The following is a 17,901-nucleotide window of genomic DNA, read 5'->3' as shown; positions in this document are numbered from 1 at the left end:
TTAGGTTGCAGTTAAAAACTAAATACAACATAGCATTCTCCTAGTTGTAAAAATCAACCCCTATAAAAATAGCTTGAATGTGAAAGCCAACTCATTCATTTTTTTTTTTGTGGGAAAGAAAAAAAAGAAATGATCAATGTGGACATCTTAGAGAAGCGTATCTTGGCCTACAGGTAATGTTCATGGAAAATGCAAAACTAGTTTTTATATTATAAATAACCCTGGAGTTTGGGATGTATTTCTAAACATCCCTATAAATGTACCCGATTATAGTATATTTGTATCTTCAGACCAAAGTGTACTTGTGATTTAAAAAAAAAGAGTTATATGCTAAAAATCATCTATTGAAGGTTGTGTAATACTTGGCCTTGAGTTATTTCTCTTTCCACCCCAACTGATCACTTTACATTTCTAGAAAAGGATCGTATTGGAGTGAGATGTTTCAGTTACAGTGAATGAGAGCAATGTGCTGTTAAAATTAATTTCAGAGTTAGCACAGTTGTTCTCAGGGATTAATTGGCTCTGGCCACGTTTCATTTAACTTACTCTTTTGTTTGCCCACTTTTCCAACAGCCTGACCACAGCCCCACTGAACAGGACGATAGGACTCCTGGCAGACTCCAAGCTGTCTGGCCACCCCCAAAGACAAAAGACACAGAAGAAAAAGTGGGATTGAAGTACACTGAAGCAGGTAATGGGAAAAGAAGCCAGGTACCAGGAATGAATCTCTTGCTGCAATGGCTTTTAGTTCTAGCTCAGTAGACTCACAGAATTAAAGTTTTTGTTTCATTATAAAATGTAATGCTGAAGGCTTTTCTTTTTGGTTTTGCTGTTAAAGTGAACCCTTGCACACTTATCATTAATGAATCTCTTAGAGATGAAAGGTGAACGCCGTGGAATGAGTGAAGGGGGGCACATGTGTAAAGGAGGAGAACCTCGGGGGAACTAATGGAGAAGGTAGATTACAGATTCCTCAGGAAGCAGGTGGTTGGCCCTCACAGAATGTCGTGTAAGCTGGCAGGGTTGCTGGCAGAGGTAGAGTACGAGACTCCAGAGCTGTAATCTGATTTGTTCTTTGTCTTTGAGTAATGCTTTTGAGCCACAGGAACCTTGTGCAGAGTGAACGTACAGATACCATATCAGTTACTCTTTCTCTTTTGTTACACAAAGCTTTATTTAATGCATGGCCAATTTCAAAGCAATCTAACTCCCTGGAAACCTTCCCAGGAGCTTTGCTTGAATATATTTAAGTAGAATGGGAATCTAGATATTTTACTCTTTAAGTGAAGGGTTCATGTGAAATTAAAAAAAAAAGAAAGAATGAGAGGAGGATGTATCTTAATTGTATATACGTGTGTCTGTATGTATCTCTGATGAAACCTCTTTGTCTTCTTTCTGATATTTGAAGATTACTTAACACAGACTTATATTTTGCTGGTTGTCTTAGGTATGTGTGTATATTACCAGTCTGTATGGTTATACAGAAATACTTCTTTCAGTTCCTATTGGTTGATGACATAAGTGGATCAAAGTTTGGGCGGTTTAGTAATACACAGGTTTTTTTGTAAGATGATAAAATTACAATCAGTGGTTGAGAACACAGATGAATCTCAGTTCTACAGCCTGATTGCTTTAGCCTCCGTTTACACAACTGCAAACTTCTGACTACCCCAAGACGTCAACTACTTCATGACATTTTTTTCTGACCTGCTTGAATTACAGAAAGAAAGCTATTACAGCCTTGGTGAAAATGTATGTAGCTGTTGCATTCTTCTTGCCTACATTTGATTTTTCCAAAATCGGATTGTTTATGACTGCAATATTGTACCACCTACCAAGTTGTCTTTTCCTATGATCTGGCACAGTTTGAACAGTGAAAAGTCCTGAAGTTCGCTTTAATGAAAAACCAGAATCCTATAAGTTCTTATTCCTAGTTTATATTGGAGTGGCCATCTTCTTTGTGACGATGAGCATTTGCTGAATAGAGACGGAAGTGGCATAAACAGCTTTTCAATCTACTTCAAGTCATATTTGGGGGCATTTATACTCTACAGAGTTTCCTTGGTCTTTGCTCTGTCCTCTTCCGTTTCCAGAAGCTCAGAGGAGTGCCATCATTACCTTGCAGTGTAATTACACTCAAAGTCAGTAGCTCTCCCAGCCTCTCTTTTTTTTTTGTAATGAAATGCGTGTTCTCCAAGCTGTCTAAGGTCTCGGATGAGATGGGGAAAAAAGGAGGGAGGAATTGATGAATAATGACAGTTCTCTTGGGTTCGTTCTGATGGCACAATGACAGCTTGCAACAGAGAGAAGGCTGGCTGTTGTCTGGAGAAGGCACCTAGGTCCCCAGCCAGTTCCCATGGGTGGCAGTACTGTGTCTTACTTACCGTGCTCCCAGCCAGGTCTGGTGCTCATTTTCTTGAGAGTCTTGTAGCGCTAATTACTCTGCTGATACACTCTGGGGGTTATCAAAGAAGATACTCCATGCCTGTAGGAAACTTCTTTTTACCCCATTACTCAGCCAACATATGGTTGTCTTGTCATTTATTGCTAATCTTTAGGAAGTTAACATTTTCCTTGTGATTTTCTTGAGCTCTGTTGTTGAGAAATCTGGAGTCTTATAAGCATTTGGTTTATAACTTAACACATTTTGTGGTATTTCCATTGGTTTCCCTGCCCTTAGGGAAGTAGATTGAAATTGCCACTCTGTAGGGAGCACAGAGACAGAAAAATTCGTTCCAAAATATTTCAAGGTGTTTGAAGTCTTATGCTTTTACATCGTCAGTGCTCTTAATTTTTCCTGGCATGTATAATTCATTAAATTAGTGAAAGGGGGGAGCATGACTACTTATATTTAAAGTGTGCTATTGGAGTTCTGCGCTGTTGACATCAAAGCCCAGTCCTTGGCAGGGCTGGCAAAGAGGTGGTGTTTTTCATCATGAGTCTCTCACTGTCCTTGTGTTGCCCTTGGCTGCTTTGGATGTGCCACTGCTTGTGTTTCCCTCTATTCAGAGTTTATCATGCGATGATCTTTTTCTGAGGGCCTAAGAGATCACCTAATACTGTAAACTCACTTTTGTTCAAGGATTAAAAAAGAAAGAGCTGACCTAAGGGAAGCTGTCCCTTTAAACTATGGCTTCTGGAGTCCTCTTTGCCATGTGAGGGTAGCTGACCACTGTTGCTGGTGCCCACTGCCTGGGATGCACTCTCCTGCCACTGCCAAAGTCATCAGCATCATCTATAGCTGCTGACGCTGCGGCTGACTCCCTTGGCAGCTAAAGCCTTTGGCTTCCACTAGAGCCTCTGATGCCATCCTGATGACGGTGTGTCCACCATTAAGGGCACTTCCACTGCCATTCTGTGAGCTCTTGGAGCCTTGGTGATGTGCCAGTTGAGAGGCACTAGGGCTCACTAGAGCTGTCACTCAAGGGACTTGCACAGGTGCTGGAGTTGACTTCTACCATGCAGGGAGGGTCCCCTGTGTTCGTTCACACTGTACTTGAATTGCTCTGCTCAAATGAGAAAGAATTACTTTCTCCCAGGTCCTGTGCTCTGCTTTCATACGTTATTATCAATGCAGTTCTGCTTTGTGTTTGGGATGCCTCACAGCTATTACGAGTGAAAAGAACATTTCCCTCTATTCCTTGGAATTGGGCTGGGGACAATCTGAGTGACAGACTCCTTGTTCTCAGAATTGTCTTTCCTCCTCTAGGTACAGGAGCTGGCTCTTGAAACAAGCTTGGGGGTGGGGGATAGTCTTGCTTTTCTAGGAAGAATCTTTTAGTGGGCTCTTCGCGTCCTTAAATGGTTAATCAACTCAGCTGAGTCCCTGCCACTTTCCTATGCTGCAGACCAGAAACATCTGGATGGAGTAAACTTGATCACCTTGTGAAGCCCGGGGCTAAGTAAAACCCAATCACAGCCAAGTGAAAAGGTGTGCTATGAAACAATACAAGGGAATCTAAAAGAAAAATGTGAATGTCTGCCTTTAAATTTAATGCTGCAAAAGCAATTTATCTCTTGAGAAACAGAGAACCAGTGATCTATTCGTCCTCTAACATGCTGTCTTGTACGTGGTGACGTTATATAAGGGTTAATAACATGCCCAAAGTCTTTAAAAAAAGGACTGGAAATTATAAAGATCTAGGTATCATAGAATAATCATAGAGGTAACATGGGGTTAAACTTTTATCTCAAACTTGAATAAAAGAATTTTCTAAACCATATTAGGTCACTTTTTTCTTTTTCGCTTTGTGAAGAATAAATGCACTTAGCCATATTTATTTTTTCTTTGGATAAATATACTATTACCATATCAGCCCGGGTCCTGTCAGGGATCAGGTGAGGACGATTTGATTGAGAGTTTGTTAGAGACTATTTACAAAGATGTGGGCAGGGTTTGGGAAAAGCAATGAGAGATGAAGCAGCTCTCTTGGGGCTAGTAATCATGGGAGGTGTTTACAGCCCTAGACCTGAAGGGGCAGGGCCAGGAGAAGCTACTGGAAAACCCAGAACGTCAGAGGGAGGCCGAGTGGTGTGGAGAGGGCTGCCGGACAGGAGCGATGGCCTTCAGTGGAGGGATGCATCCAATCCCCGGTGACCTGGCGGCCGGAGGGAATTGGGGGCATAAATGCCCTGACTTCCTTCTCCTGCTCTCTGGTCTCCTGCCATCTCTGCCCTTCACCAAATCCAAAGAGAAGTCAGAGCACCGGGATCCACTTTAGGCCAGACAACAGAGCCCAGAAAAGGACCCAGAAAGGGGGAGAGTGGATCTAGGAGGCAAATAGAAGATACTCAGCACGGTTTCACCTGGAGTCAGTTGGCGGTGTAAGAAGGTTCTAAAGCCCATCAGTCTGTGCGAAGAATTGGCACCTGACCACACAGGGGTCTGATATAAGGGCACAAAGAAAAACTCCTGCTTTGTATCCCGTGGGAGGGTTATGTTTTCTACTGCAGTCAGTTCATAGAAAATATAATGGCTATCATCGAGAGCCTTGCTCTTTGCACACCTGCTTCACCTTAGTGTAAAGGCTTTGTTTACTGAGCTCAGAAAATCTTCCATATGCTTTCAACGTTTCCCAATATTACAAAATAAAATAAAATTGGAAATATCCAGAAATATCACATAGCAAAACAAACTCTATAATGTGTTTCATAGAGAGATCATTGCCACCATTTTGAATTATGATAGGCCTATGTGAATTTAATACTTAAAATTAAAAAAAATATATTTTAAAAATTAACTAATTAATTTATTTTTGGCTGCGTTGGGTCTTCGTTGCTGGGCACGGGCTTTCTCTAGTTGCAGCGAGCGGGGGCTACTCTTCATTGCGGTGTGCGGGCTTCTCATTAGCGGTGGCTTCTCTTGTTGCGGAGCATGGGCTCTAGGCGTGCGGGCTTCAGTAGTTGTGGCATGCGGGCTCTGTAGTTGTGGCTCATGGGCTCTAGAGCACAGGCTCAGTAGTTGTGGCGTACAGGCTTAGTTGCTCCACGGCATGTGGGATCTTCCCGGACCAGGGCTCGAAGCCGTGTCCCCTGCATTGGCAGGCGGATTCTTAACCACTGCGCCACCAGGGAAGTCCCATACTTAAAATTTTTATCACACTGTACAGACTGCTTTTTACACTTGAAAATGTGACTATCTTTGATTTTTACTACATTTGAACAATGTATTTATAGAGATTTCATTTTTTTCAAGTTATTATGTATAATAATGAAAATAACAATGCTATAAATATTTTTGTTCATAGGTGTTTTCCTTTATTTAGAACACATTCCTTGTGGAATTGCTGTATATAAGTGTATATGCCTTTTTCAGGTTTTTGGTGCATATTAATTGCCAAACTTAATTTTTTATCTAAAGTTATTCAGTATGAAATCAGTACTTTTAGAACACTGAAAATGCTTTTCCCTCTTATCATTTGCTTTTTATTTTACTTGTATTTTCTGGTATAGAAGTTTTAAATATTTATATAGTCAAATCTACCCTCATTTTATTGTATAACTTTTCTTTCGGCTAAAGACGACCTCCCCTACTCAAAGATCTGCTCTATGTTTAAATTTCTTAAGTGATTTCTTTCCACCTCTTCCTTCCTTGTCTTCTTTTTTTCCATTTCATGTTGAAAACTTACTTCGGTGCCTAGCCCGAGGTAGAGAGCTAAGACAGCTTCTGTTTTTCTAAGTAGCTAATTGTACAACAGGCTTCTGGAGTAATTATTCCTCTCCATGATAAGTTTAGGACTGTCTTGGGCCTTCTGTTCTCTTTTTGTATTTTGTACCAGTATCTTAATTATTGCAGCATTATAATACATCTCAGAATCTGTTCAAGTTCTCAAGCATACTTTTAAAAATATTTTTTTAGCTTTCCTCTTATTTATTCTTCCAGAAAGCCTTAGCCTACTTGGTCAAGTTTCAAAAGGATCGCTTTGGGACTTTTATTGGAATTGCATTAATTTAGAAATTAATATGAAGGTGGGAATGAGAATTGAGATCTTTAAAATGCTTAGTATTTCTACGCAGGAACATATCTTATAAAACTATTCAAGTTTTCTTTTCTGACTTAATAAACAAGATACATAGATGTATAGATATAGATATATATCTTGTATTTTTTCTAAATGTATTCCCAGGCATATTATTTTTTAAAAAAATACATGATATGAAATTGTATCTTGTGATTTATTTTTCCTAAAAGTCAAATGCATTCCTTAGAATCTTGTGACTCGTGCGTGCTAGATGCTCTGTAGATTTCCCTCCTGAGGTCAGGGCTAGACTGAGTGAAGGGCACATTTGGACCAACTGATCTCAGGGGTCCGTCCCTCAGTTTTACTCTGGTTAGTGATTCTTAGTGTTCTCAGGCTCCTTAAAAAACCTAATGATGATAGAAAGCTGTGGAAGAAGACCCTGCAGTTAATTTTGCATCTACAGTATTTCAGACCCTCCCCCCATCCCAAAACCATTTGTGGACACATCCCCCCATCTCCTGCCACCTCCCCAGGTGTAGATGAAGAACCTTTGCTGCAAAGGCTCAACCTAGAACTGGGCTTCCTTTCCTCTTCATCTCCTATTTTGTGTTACGACGAATAGCCTGAAACATCTCCTTATTTATTAGGATATTTTAAAAATATACCATCCTGATTTGTGCCTCAGCATCCTGAGAGGAGATGGAGCTCACGTTTGTGAGATTAAAATGGCACCATTTGGGAAACTGGCAGTGACTTAATTACCCATGGGGAAAAAAAAAAAGGAGAAAAAAGGACAAAGAAGGAAAGCTCTCATGTTCTCCGAAACAAAATGAACTTTCAGCATGCATCTGGAAGAGCCCTTCTCACCACTGGCTGCACCTCAGAGCTGGGCTGGGGGCTGGCACAAGGGCCACCCTACTCAGGGCGAGCGCTGCGGCTTTGGTAGTAAAGAGAACCTAGGTTCAGGCATCATGGTTACTGTGAGCAGGCGAGCTGTCACTGTGTGTGGCATCTCTTGGGGATAACTCATACCGCCTAGAAACTTGGAGTAGCTCAGGGACATCCCTAGTTAGAGTCTTTTAGGTAACCCATCCCTCAACTTAATAAAGATCCGCCTACTTTCTGGTTTGTGTCAAATTTAGGTTCCCTTGGTTATAAAGTGATAGAGCTGTGTGCCGCCCTCCCTGGGGAGTCAGACATTCTTGCCTCAGCAGCCAGGGAGAGCTATAAATATCTTGGCATATTTTATTGGCCTACGGTACCTTTAAAAAACTTATTCATTCACAGCTAACAGGCTGCATTAGCCATGAATGGACTTGCCTTTAATGTCATATGTCTAGACAGATTATCCTAAGTGTCTTCTTTCACAGTCTAGGCTGTAGCTTTATTCATTGTACATTTCACAGGACTTTGTGGTATGTTACCGTCACTTGCATGGAGTTACGATGATGGCCCAGAAATTGGAAGCCGTACAGATTAAAGACCAGGAAAACCTTGCGTCTTATAGCTGTAGAAAGAGGTCGTACTGGGAAACCAGAGGCGACACGAGTGTGTCAGACTTCTACTTACTGTATATCTGGGAGCTGTGAGGAGGGAGATTGACTTCCCCAACACAAATGGGAACTAAGGCTTGATATTATGCAGAGGGAATCCCAAAGTATGGACCAGCGACTCAGGAATCATATGTTGTGTTCCAGGAGATATTAGTAAAGGTCTTTAGCTCAGAGGAAAAGAGATTAAAAGAGAGATTAAAAATTCTATATTTTAAGAGATTAAAATATAGAATCTGAAATTTTAGAATATTAAAAATTTAGAGCTGCAGGCATCTTAGAAATCATGTAATTCATCCTATTCGTTTTACAAATGAGAGCCAAAGAGGTTATGACTTGCTGAAAGATACACGTAATTAATAAGAGAGCTGAAATGACAGTTGGAAGTCATTGGGGGGGGGGTCATTGGAGAGTGATGGATTTTTTTTTTTTTTTCTGCCAATATACTGACAATTAAAGCTCCAGTAAGTAAAGCACACGGGAACAGGAGCAGTTAAGAATTATGCTGGTTATTATAAAACAAAGAATTATGAGACCTCAGTGAGTCCATCTGAATAATAAAGGAGAGCATATGAGTTACCATACCAGCTCACCAGACACATCCACAGAACTTGTCTGGGTCATTTCATGCTACTTTTTGACTCATAAAAATAGAAAAGGGGAATTTTAATGGTATCTTTAATGCTTTTGAGGCTCACTTAAGCAATGTAACGCAAATAAAAATGCTTCTGGTTTGTGGATTCTTGCAAAGTTCAGGTGGGGCTCTTTGCTGGGCCCAGTTTGTGTGCTGAAGTGCAGGGTGCATATGTATTTGATTTTAGGAGGTACATGAACAAATATTTTTGTTTTAACGGTTGTGTATTTCAGTAGTTTTATTGTTGTTTTAGAGAAAATGAGTACTAAAATCCACTTTGAAGCTTCTTTTGGGGAGATGAGGCTGAAATTTGATATGCCATATCCTATGCCACATTTTCACAGATACCTCCTTTCAGTATTTTTCTTCCTCAGAATTTCTATCCAGGTGGCCCCATTTTTTTTCTCTCCCTCAAATCTTCATCTATCGCCAGCTGCCCAGTGCTTGTCCCCCGGATCCTCCACCAAGCAGCCACTCTACAGTTCCAGCCTCAACACCGTCCCCTCCTACCCTGCCACACCTTTTCACTGGCAGCCCATTGAATTCCTTCCACTGATCTACCTTTACTGTGCTGGAGCTGCCCACTGGCTCAGCAAAGAAAGGGCACTCACTCCTTCAGATCCCTCCGCCAGAGACGCCAGCTGGGACATCACTGTAAATGCTTTCCTCTTTGATAGAAAGAACAAATGACTGTATTTCTGAGAAATAACTAAAGGCAAAGTTTCAATAGCTAAACTCTTGAGCATTCCTCCCCAGATGAAGGATGAGAACATAAGATGGGAAAGGTAGAAGACTGTCTCAGAGAGAAAGGAAAATTGAACTAGGGAAGTCTTAGGGACATGCTTAACTTTGGAATTTCCTTTACTTTGGGTTTCATGGGTTTGAGCATCAAATAGACTTGAGTTTGAAGTTTGGCTCTGTCATGTACTAGCTGTGACCTGAGTTGATATCCTCTTTATAAAAAAGGACAATGATGATAATTTAAAATAATTATTGTAAAGATAAAATGAGATAACATATCAAGTTCGATGGCATCACAATTAGCTTTTTATCTTATTTTATAATTTTTAAAATTTATTTAATTTTTGACTGCACCGAGCAGCTTGCAGGATCTTAGTTCCCCAACCAGGGATTGAACCTGGGCCCACAGCAGTGAAAGCACGGAGTCCTAACCACTGGACCGCCAGGGAATTCCCACAATTGGCTTTTTTTTTCTTTAATTCTTATTTATTTTTGGCTATGTTGGGTCTTTGTTGCTGCGCGCGGCCTTTCTTTAGTTGTGGCGAGCAGGGGCAACTCTTCGTTGCGGTGCGCGGGCTTCTCATTGCAGTGGCTTCTCTTGTTGCGGAGCATGGGCTCTAGGCATGTGGGCTTAGTGGTTGTGGCTCGCAGGCTCTAGAGCGCAGGCTCAGTAGTTGTGGCGCACAGGCTGAGTTGCTCTGTGGCATGTGGGATCTTTCTGGACCAGGGATCGAACCCGTGTCCCCTGCATTGGCAGGCGGATTCTTAACCACTGCGCCACCAGGGAAGCCCCCCACAATTGGGTTTTTAAAAAACAGTTTATATTGAAGTGTAACATACATGTGGAAAATTGCTCATATTATAAGTGTCGATGAAAAAATTAATCACTCAATCTAAGAAAGAAATGGAAAATTTTATTCAAGCCAAATTGAGGCTTATAAGCCAGGAATGGACTCTCAGAAAGCTCCGAGAACTGTTTTGCCCATTAGAGGTAAAAGCACAGTTATATATGTTTTTGAGACATAGGGCTGTACATTAAATGATGTGTTACTGACAGTTTACACAATCCAGATCTATGTGTACAAAGCGAGTAGTGGGTCATGGGTCATCGTGACCCCTTACAAGATGAAGAAGGAAGGGTGTCTCCAGAGGAGTAAGCTTGTTGATGCTAGGAGAAGGTTGCTTTTTATGGTTGAGCAGGTGTTTCTGCAGATGGGAAGGTTTGGTCCATGCATAATGCAGATACACAGTGCACAGTAGAAGGGAGAGAGGAGGCCAAAGCTCAAAGAAAAACTTTTATGTGTAAATTTTCCTTAACTTGCCTTAGAATACAAATTTTTATTTCATCACAAACGTATAGCTCTATGAATTATAACAAAGTGAACATACTCTTGTAACCGCTATGCAAATCAAGAAATAGTATTGGGTTGGCCAAAAAGTTCCTTCGAGTTTTTCCATAACATGTTACAGAAAAACCTGAACGAACTTTTTGGTCAACCCAATACATTGCCTACACCCTGGAAGCCCCTGTCTTGCTGCCTTCCTATCACCACAATTACCTTTTTCCTCCAAAGAAACCATAGTTCTGACTTCTAACACTATAGATTAGTTTCAGTGCTTTTGAACTTAACATAAATGGCTTCCTTTTGTGTCTGGCTGCTTTGCTTCAACATTATGCTTGTGAGAACCAAACACGTTATTGCATGTACCTGTAATCCGTTTGTTTTCATTGCTCTGTACTACTCCATTGTATGAATGTATCACAATGTATTTATCCACCCTAAGGACGTCCGTGTTGTCCTCAGTTTGGGGCTGTTTTGAGTATGCTGCTCTTCACTTTCTTGTACGCATCTTTTGGTACACAAAGGAACACATTTCTCCTTGGTATATACTTGGGAGTGGAATTGCCGATCATAGGGTGTGTCTGTATTCAGTGTCAGTAGATGATACCAAACACTTTTCCAAAGTGATGGTATCAATTTATACTGCCATCACCAAAACATCACAGTTCTGGTTGCGCCACATCTTTGCCAACATTTGGTTTGGTTGGTCTTTCTAATTCGAGCCAATCTGTTGTTAATTGGTGTTTCCAAGCACTTTTCAAGCACTTTTTTATATGTTTATTGGCCATTGGATATCCTCTTTTGTGAAGCGTATGTTCAAATCACTTGTCCATTTTTTAAGAAGTAGACTATCTTTTATTATTTTGTAGAGAAGTTTTTTTTATGTGCTGGATATGAGCCCTTTGGTTAATTGTGTTGGAAATATTTTCTCTTACTCTGTGGGTTGGCTTTTCACTCTCTAATGGTGCCTTTTGACGAATAGAAATTCTCATTTTTACTATAATCAGTCTTGTCCTGTGGTTAGGGCATTTTGAGCCTTATTAAAGTAATCCTTTCCTAACTCAGTCATGAAAATATTCCCTTAAATTATCTTAAGAAGGAATTAGTGCTCGTTATTTGTCATTTAGACTTGCAATATACTGGGCATTGATTTTTGTGTACGATTTGAGGTGGGGATCAAGTTTGTTTTTTCTATATTAAAATTATCTGGAATTATTTACTAAAAAACCCACCTTCTTCCCCTGGACTCTTTCTTCTGTTCCAGTATTCTCTAGGTTTATCTAACCTTGTAACAGTGTAACACTGTCTTAATGACCACAACTATAATAAGTCATGATCTACTACTGTGTCCTTTTACCTTGGTTACTCTCAGCTCTTTGCATTTCCATATGCGTTTTGGAGTTACTTTATCAATTTTGACATTATTGTTTTGATTGCATCAACATCTTTACAATGAGTTTTTAATTCCACGAACATAATATGTATCTTTCCCTAAATACTTATTTGAATATAGTCTTTTCTGATTTCTCTGTTTAGTTTTCTTTGTGAAGGTTTTAGCTTCCCTTAAATTTAAATGTCTTCCCAAGTATTCTAAAATTTTGATGCAGTTGTGCACATGTTTTTTAAAATTCCATTTTCTGAATTTTTTTGTTAGATAGAATCTCTCCCTCTCAATAAAATAGTAAATATAAGTTATTGAACTGTTTCCTGATTTACAAACCTTTTAATCACTTAGAATCTTTCACTGTTGCAAACAATACTTTAATGAAATTATTATATAGCTATTTTGTGCATACCTGTGAGTACTTTAATAAGATAGAAGCAGAATTGTGTGTTAAGAGTTCCTACTCATTTTAACCACTGGTAGATACTGCACAGTTGCCCTCTCAAAATACTGAACCCACTAAATATACTCAACTAACACAAGAATGTCCATTACTCACACTTCACCAATATTCATTTAGTTTATGCCAATCTAAGGTTAAAAATTGCATACTACTGTTTTTAATTTGTATTTCTCAATACTAGCATAGTTGGACATCTTTTCATTTTGTCTTCTTTTGTGACTTGTTTGCTTGTATTCTTTGCCCTTTTGTAAATTGGGTCATTAGTCTCTATTCTTACTGATTTGAAAGCAGGTTTTCATATATTAAGACAATTAGTCCTTTGTTGTATATATCGCAGTCCTAGTCTTTAGCTTGCCATGTCCTTTACCTTTTGCCTTCATTCATTATATGGAAATTTTATGTTTTATGTAGTTATATCTTTTCTGGAGTTGTTGTTACTGTTGTTGGTCTGAAGGAAGCCTTCCCTAACCTAAAGTTGAACAATATGTATATTTTAACTAATCTGCATATATGTTTAGAGTTTTATTCAGTCTAGGATTTGTTTCTGTGTGTGGTGTACATAAGGGTGTGTTGTTAAGGGTGGCAGTGTGCTGTAGGGAGCTTAGGTTATGGAATCTAATGTCATGGAGTCAAATTTTAGGCTTCAGCAGTTACTGAAGCAAGTTAGTTACTTTTTACTGGGCAAGTTACTGGGCAAGATGATTTCCGATTTATTTGTGCTTAGGTTCCTTATTTGTGTAAAAAAAATTGTTTTTAGTAGTCAATGAAACAATGCATTTAGGGACCTTAGCACAGTGCCCGGCTCATTGTGGAACCAAAATAATGTAAGCTACTGTTAGTTTTGTCTTTCCCAGGTTGATAACTATTTGCCCCAACATTTAATAAATAGTTGGTTCTTGCTTGGCAGATATGGAGTGCTAACTCTCACATACATAAATGCCTTTCTATATGCTGATTTATTTCTAGATCCTTTAATATTTTTTGTTTATGTTTTTCTAGACCTTGTGCCAATTTTGTGTCTTTGCAGTTGATACAGTTTTAAAGTTATTTAAATATCTGGCATTTCAAATTACCTCAATTCTTTTTTTCCTTCTAAATTTTGTTTGGGTAGTTGTAGACATAGACTTTTATGTATGAACTTGAAAGTCAGTTTCTCAAGATCTATGAAATCATGAGATTGGAATTTCCATTGGGATTATATTAAATCATAGATCAATATGAGAGGCCTGGTAATACTGAGTCTTCCTATCCAGGAACATAGTTTATCTCTCTGGCTATTCAGAATTTCGTTCATGTTCTTCAGTAAAGCTCTACAGTTTTCTTCTTATAGCTCGTGCCATTTAACTTAATTTTTACAAACTTAATTAAAAATGGGATTCATCTGTCATGTTTAAAATGGTTTTGTTGGTATAACAAAGCGATTTTCATGTTTCTAATTCTGATTTTATACTCATGTTAGTTCTACTAGTTTTTTCAGTTGAGAGCCTTGGGATTTTTGTAGACAAAGCATGACAGCTTGTGTTTTTTATTGTAAAATATACATAAAGTAGAATTTATCATCTTAACCATGAAAAGTTTTTATCATTTTACTCATTGAAAACATTTATTAACACTTTGTATATGTAGCACATAATGGTTTACATAATAGGTGAATAGGTGTTAGCCATTTTTAAGTAGAGTTCAGTAGTGTTAAGTATATTCATGTTGTGTGACAGATTTTCAGAACTCTTTTGTCTTGCGCAACCGAAACTATACTCATTAAACAACTCTTCATTTCTCCTCTCTTCCCAAACTCTGGCAACCACTATTCTATTTTCTATTTCTATGAATCTGACTACTCTAGGTACCTCATGTAAGTGGAACCCTACAGTATTTGTGTGACTGGCTTATGTCACTTAGCGTAATGTCCTCAAGATTCATCCATGTTGTAACATGTATCAGAGTTCTTTCCTTTTTAAGGCTGAATAATATTCCACTGTATGGTCTGTACCACATTTTGTTTATCCATCCATCCGTCAATAGACACTTGGGTTGCTTCCACTTTTGAGCTATTGTGAATAATGCTGCTATCACCATGGATGTACAAATATTTCCTTGGGACCCTGCTTTGAATTCCTTTGGGTGTATACCCAGATGTGGGATTGCTGGATCGTATGGCAATGTAATCTTCATTTTTTGAGGAGTCTCCATATTGTTTTTCATAGTTGCTGAATGTATAGTGATACATTCCCACTATAAGTGAGCAAGTTCCAATTTCTCCACCTTGTCAACACTTATTATTTTCTGAGTTTTTGTTTGTTTAATATTAGCCACCCTAATCAGTGTGGTGTCTCATTGGGATTTGATTTGCATTTCTCTAATTATTAGTGGTGTTGTGTGTCTTTTCAGGTGCCTTTTGGCCACTGGTGTATCTTCTATGGAAAAATGTCTATTCAGATCCTTTGCCCATTTTTAATCAGGTTTTTAACACTAGACAATAAAACACAAATTGTTACCTATCTTTTTTTACAAGACCTTTTCTACTGCCTAGGGCCTCCAAAACAAAGCTAGAAAAGTGGTGGTTAGTAGGCTTCCTTGTGCTATTCCTGATTTTATAGGCTTCCTTCTAATGTTTTCCAGTTAAAAATTATGTTGGTCAGAGATTTTTTTTGGTCAATTATCTTTATCAAGTTAAGGAACATTCTTTATATATCTGGGCTTTTAAGTGTTGATATCACAACAATTAGTTTGAGTTTAATGTATGAGGGATATATTTACTGAAATGACAGTGTGATTCATGTGATTTTCTTTAATCTGATTATCCAGTAATTGCATTTTAGATTCATTAGTGTGGAACCATCTCTGCACTATTTTATCATGATGAAATGCTGAATTTGATTTGCTGATTTTCTGGTCATTTTAAATAAGGAAAGGTCTTAGCCAAATATAATGAATTTTGTGAATTCAAGATAAGGGAAACTATGGGGACATTTTCTATATTTTAAGTAGCAAAGTATACAGTGACTCCACAGTGGAGTACTGGATTTGTTAAAATGGAAACAACAGCCAAATGGTTTTTAGATCTGCCCCCTGTGTTCTCTGATGTTATTTTTTTCCTCAGCGTTAAGATTTCTTCTTCAGTGTAGCACCAATCAAGATAAGTGGAAATGAACCTTGAAAAACAGTTGCTATTGTGTGTTGAGTTACATGGCATAGTGAGTGCGACTCCTAGGGGATTTCCCTTGACTTAGTTAGAACACATATTCTATCTTGTGTTGTAATCTTAGAAGTTGCAGGTAAATGGTGGTGACATCAGAGTTACTGTTGCTTCTAGATCATACCTAACTCTTACTTAGTAACATCTAACGCATTATTAGTGTCTAATTCATTGATTATTAATTCCACTATTACAAATAATAATATGTTCATGCATTCATTTAACACATATTTACTGAGCATCTACTGTATACTGGTAAGTTTGATAGATGCTTGGAATTCAGAGATGTATCAGGCAAGATCCTTTCACTTAAGCAACTCAGTTCTTTTTTTTTTTTTTTTTTTTGGTGGCAGGGTAGTAGGTAGGTGACAGAGAGTAGCATGGGGGAGAGAGAGATGAAATGTACACAGATAAGTGCAATAAAATGGTCTAATACTCTTATTGAAGAATGTATAGCATATCATAGAACACAAAAGGAGAGTATGATCAATCCTACTTGGGGGAACTAGGACAGACCTCCTGAGCAGACATGGAAAAGAGTAGGCTGGATAAGTCAGGTGGAGGCAAGCTAGACCAAACAGGCAGAGGAAGGATGGAGCAGGACTTGTTTGAAGAATAGCAGGTAGTTTATTATGACTGATAGATAAGAGGCAAGGGGAATGATATGCAAGGGCATTATGTCTGTAGACTTTGAGGAGGTCAGGTCTTCAGGAGAGAGAGAAATTATATGGCATGAAGGTTTTAGGCAGGGGAGTAACAGAACCAAATACAGGTGTTGTCAGCCTGCTTTAGAGGTATTGAGGATGAGTGTGGATCTGGCAGGGAGGTGAGTGGCTGCTGTGGAGAAGTAGGAAGACCAGTTTGGAGTGGTCCTTATAGTGGTCCAAAGGATAGATGAAAGGCGCAGTCAGTGATTTCTACTTTCCTGTGAACAGATGCATTTTAAAAAATCTTTGTGATACTCAGTGATAACGGAATCAGAGTTAATAAAAAGCCTAGATGCTCTTGGTTTCATTTTCGGTGATGGCTTATACCTTTTGCTAAGCCTATTGCCAGGACTGCTAGAAGAATAAAATAACTTGAATTTGAACTCATTTTTTTGCCCAGCCTGGAATGAATGTGGGACTTAATAGTGATATATAGTTATCCTTATGTTTATGGATTACCCAACCCATGGATAAAATACGTGTTCAGCTCTAGGTCAATTTGCCTGAAACAAACTCACACAAAACCAGTGGTCTAAAACCAATTTACCTAAATAAATATTCTCAACATATTTCTGTCTTCAACAGTAAGTAATTATGTTTGCACCACTCAAGCACAATAACCCACTGCCGTCCCACCAGGGAGTCTCTGTGATGAGTCACTTTTAGAGGGCATTACTTGCTCCTCCCTAGTCAACAAAATCAATACCTTACATTCCAAACTTGGTAAACCATTTACCTCTGCCTCTTTATCTTTCACATTCTACCCATCCTTCCCCCAGTTCCAGCGTTGCTTCCTTTAGAAAGCCTTTGGAAAAAAAAAAAAAAAAGGCTTTGACTATCCCACCCTCTCATGAGCGTCTCCGAATCCTTTGGCCACCAGGTACTACCTATGATAGGTTGTCTATTGTTGAATTTTTATTTAAATTGTACATCATTTAACATTTTATGTGTTTGTTTTATATCCCAATTCGTCTCTCAATCTTTAGTGAGGGAAAAAGTAATCTGGGGATCCTGTTAATTCAGGTATCTGGAGTAGGGTCCATGAATCTGCCTTTTTCACAAGATGCATAGGTATTTTGGGTATAGTGCTAGATCAGTAGTCTTTAAACTGGGGGATGCAGAAGGACCCTCCAAGGGGTAGAGGCATGGATAATTTTGAGCAAATTACCTTCCAGATCCTCAGCTTTCATTAGTACTCTCTTAATTTAAATGGATCGCCTACCCAATTTATAAAGGGAAGGTATCTCACCTATTCCAAATCTTGCTCTACCTTGCTCAGATGTGAAAACCTCCAGGGTGTCAAAGAAAGGATAATTTCAAATAATGGCATCTGGGAAGCCTTTATTAGAGGACCAAAAAATTGATCCTATCCATTCCAATAAGATACATTTCCAATTAAATTTTAATGTTTAATAATTATCA

General features: G+C 38.8%; 1 protein-coding gene across 2 annotated transcripts in view; it reads left to right on the top strand.

The window, feature by feature from the left end:
* The window catches only part of FMN1 (formin 1), a 420,519-nt gene that overhangs the window by 103,901 nt on the left and 298,717 nt on the right, over positions 1–17,901 (top strand). For both annotated transcript variants that reach the window (XM_036844040.1, XM_036844041.1), the window contains one exon: positions 574–691. In XM_036844040.1, the coding sequence (XP_036699935.1) occupies positions 574–691 (118 nt within the window). The remainder of the gene's footprint in view (positions 1–573; positions 692–17,901) is intronic.

Source organism: Balaenoptera musculus, chromosome 2 (genome assembly GCF_009873245.2).
Source record: "Balaenoptera musculus isolate JJ_BM4_2016_0621 chromosome 2, mBalMus1.pri.v3, whole genome shotgun sequence".
NCBI classification, from domain to species: Eukaryota; Metazoa; Chordata; class Mammalia; order Artiodactyla; family Balaenopteridae; genus Balaenoptera; species Balaenoptera musculus.
This window is presented reverse-complemented; position numbering and strand designations above follow the sequence as displayed.